This window comes from Pelobates fuscus, chromosome 3 (assembly GCF_036172605.1).
Source record: "Pelobates fuscus isolate aPelFus1 chromosome 3, aPelFus1.pri, whole genome shotgun sequence".
NCBI lineage: Eukaryota > Metazoa > Chordata > Amphibia > Anura > Pelobatidae > Pelobates > Pelobates fuscus.
The window spans coordinates 214,409,261-214,409,614 of record NC_086319.1 but is presented as its reverse complement, the minus strand read 5'-3'; the positions used below and the strand labels follow the sequence as shown (position 1 = coordinate 214,409,614).

General features: G+C 52.3%; 1 protein-coding gene across 1 annotated transcript in view; it reads left to right on the top strand.

Annotated features, from left to right (window-relative positions):
• The first annotated feature begins 257 nt into the window (after positions 1 to 257).
• LOC134602761 (SLC35A4 upstream open reading frame protein) overlaps positions 258 to 354 on the top strand; it is a 13,766-nt gene continuing 13,669 nt past the window's right edge. The window contains exon 1 of the mRNA XM_063448059.1: positions 258 to 342. Coding sequence (XP_063304129.1) covers positions 328 to 342 — 15 coding nt within the window. The 5' untranslated portion in view covers positions 258 to 327. The remainder of the gene's footprint in view (positions 343 to 354) is intronic.

Sequence of the window (354 nt, the reverse complement as noted above, 5' to 3'; positions counted from 1 at the left end):
AGAATAGAACTTAGTGCCAGTCTATGGCTGGTGATGTGGTATAAAGACAAGTGCCAAAAAAAGAGTTTATTCACTAAGCAATGAATTGGGGCGAAGTGATACCTAGCCTGCAGATTGCTAGGATGTATCCTTTCCAGCAGTAGACACTGGGAGTGCTGGGCTCAGGCTGCCCATGTTGCACACCATGTGACCTGACAGCTGGGCTCCACTCCGCCTTATGGCAATCGATCACCGACTCATCGCTCAAACCACGTGACTGGAGACACAGAGCGCATCGAACAGCCGGCAGTGTGGCTGCGTGTTAGTGCGGTTGCGTTGCCGGACAAGATGGCGGATGACAAGGTGAGTGCGAGA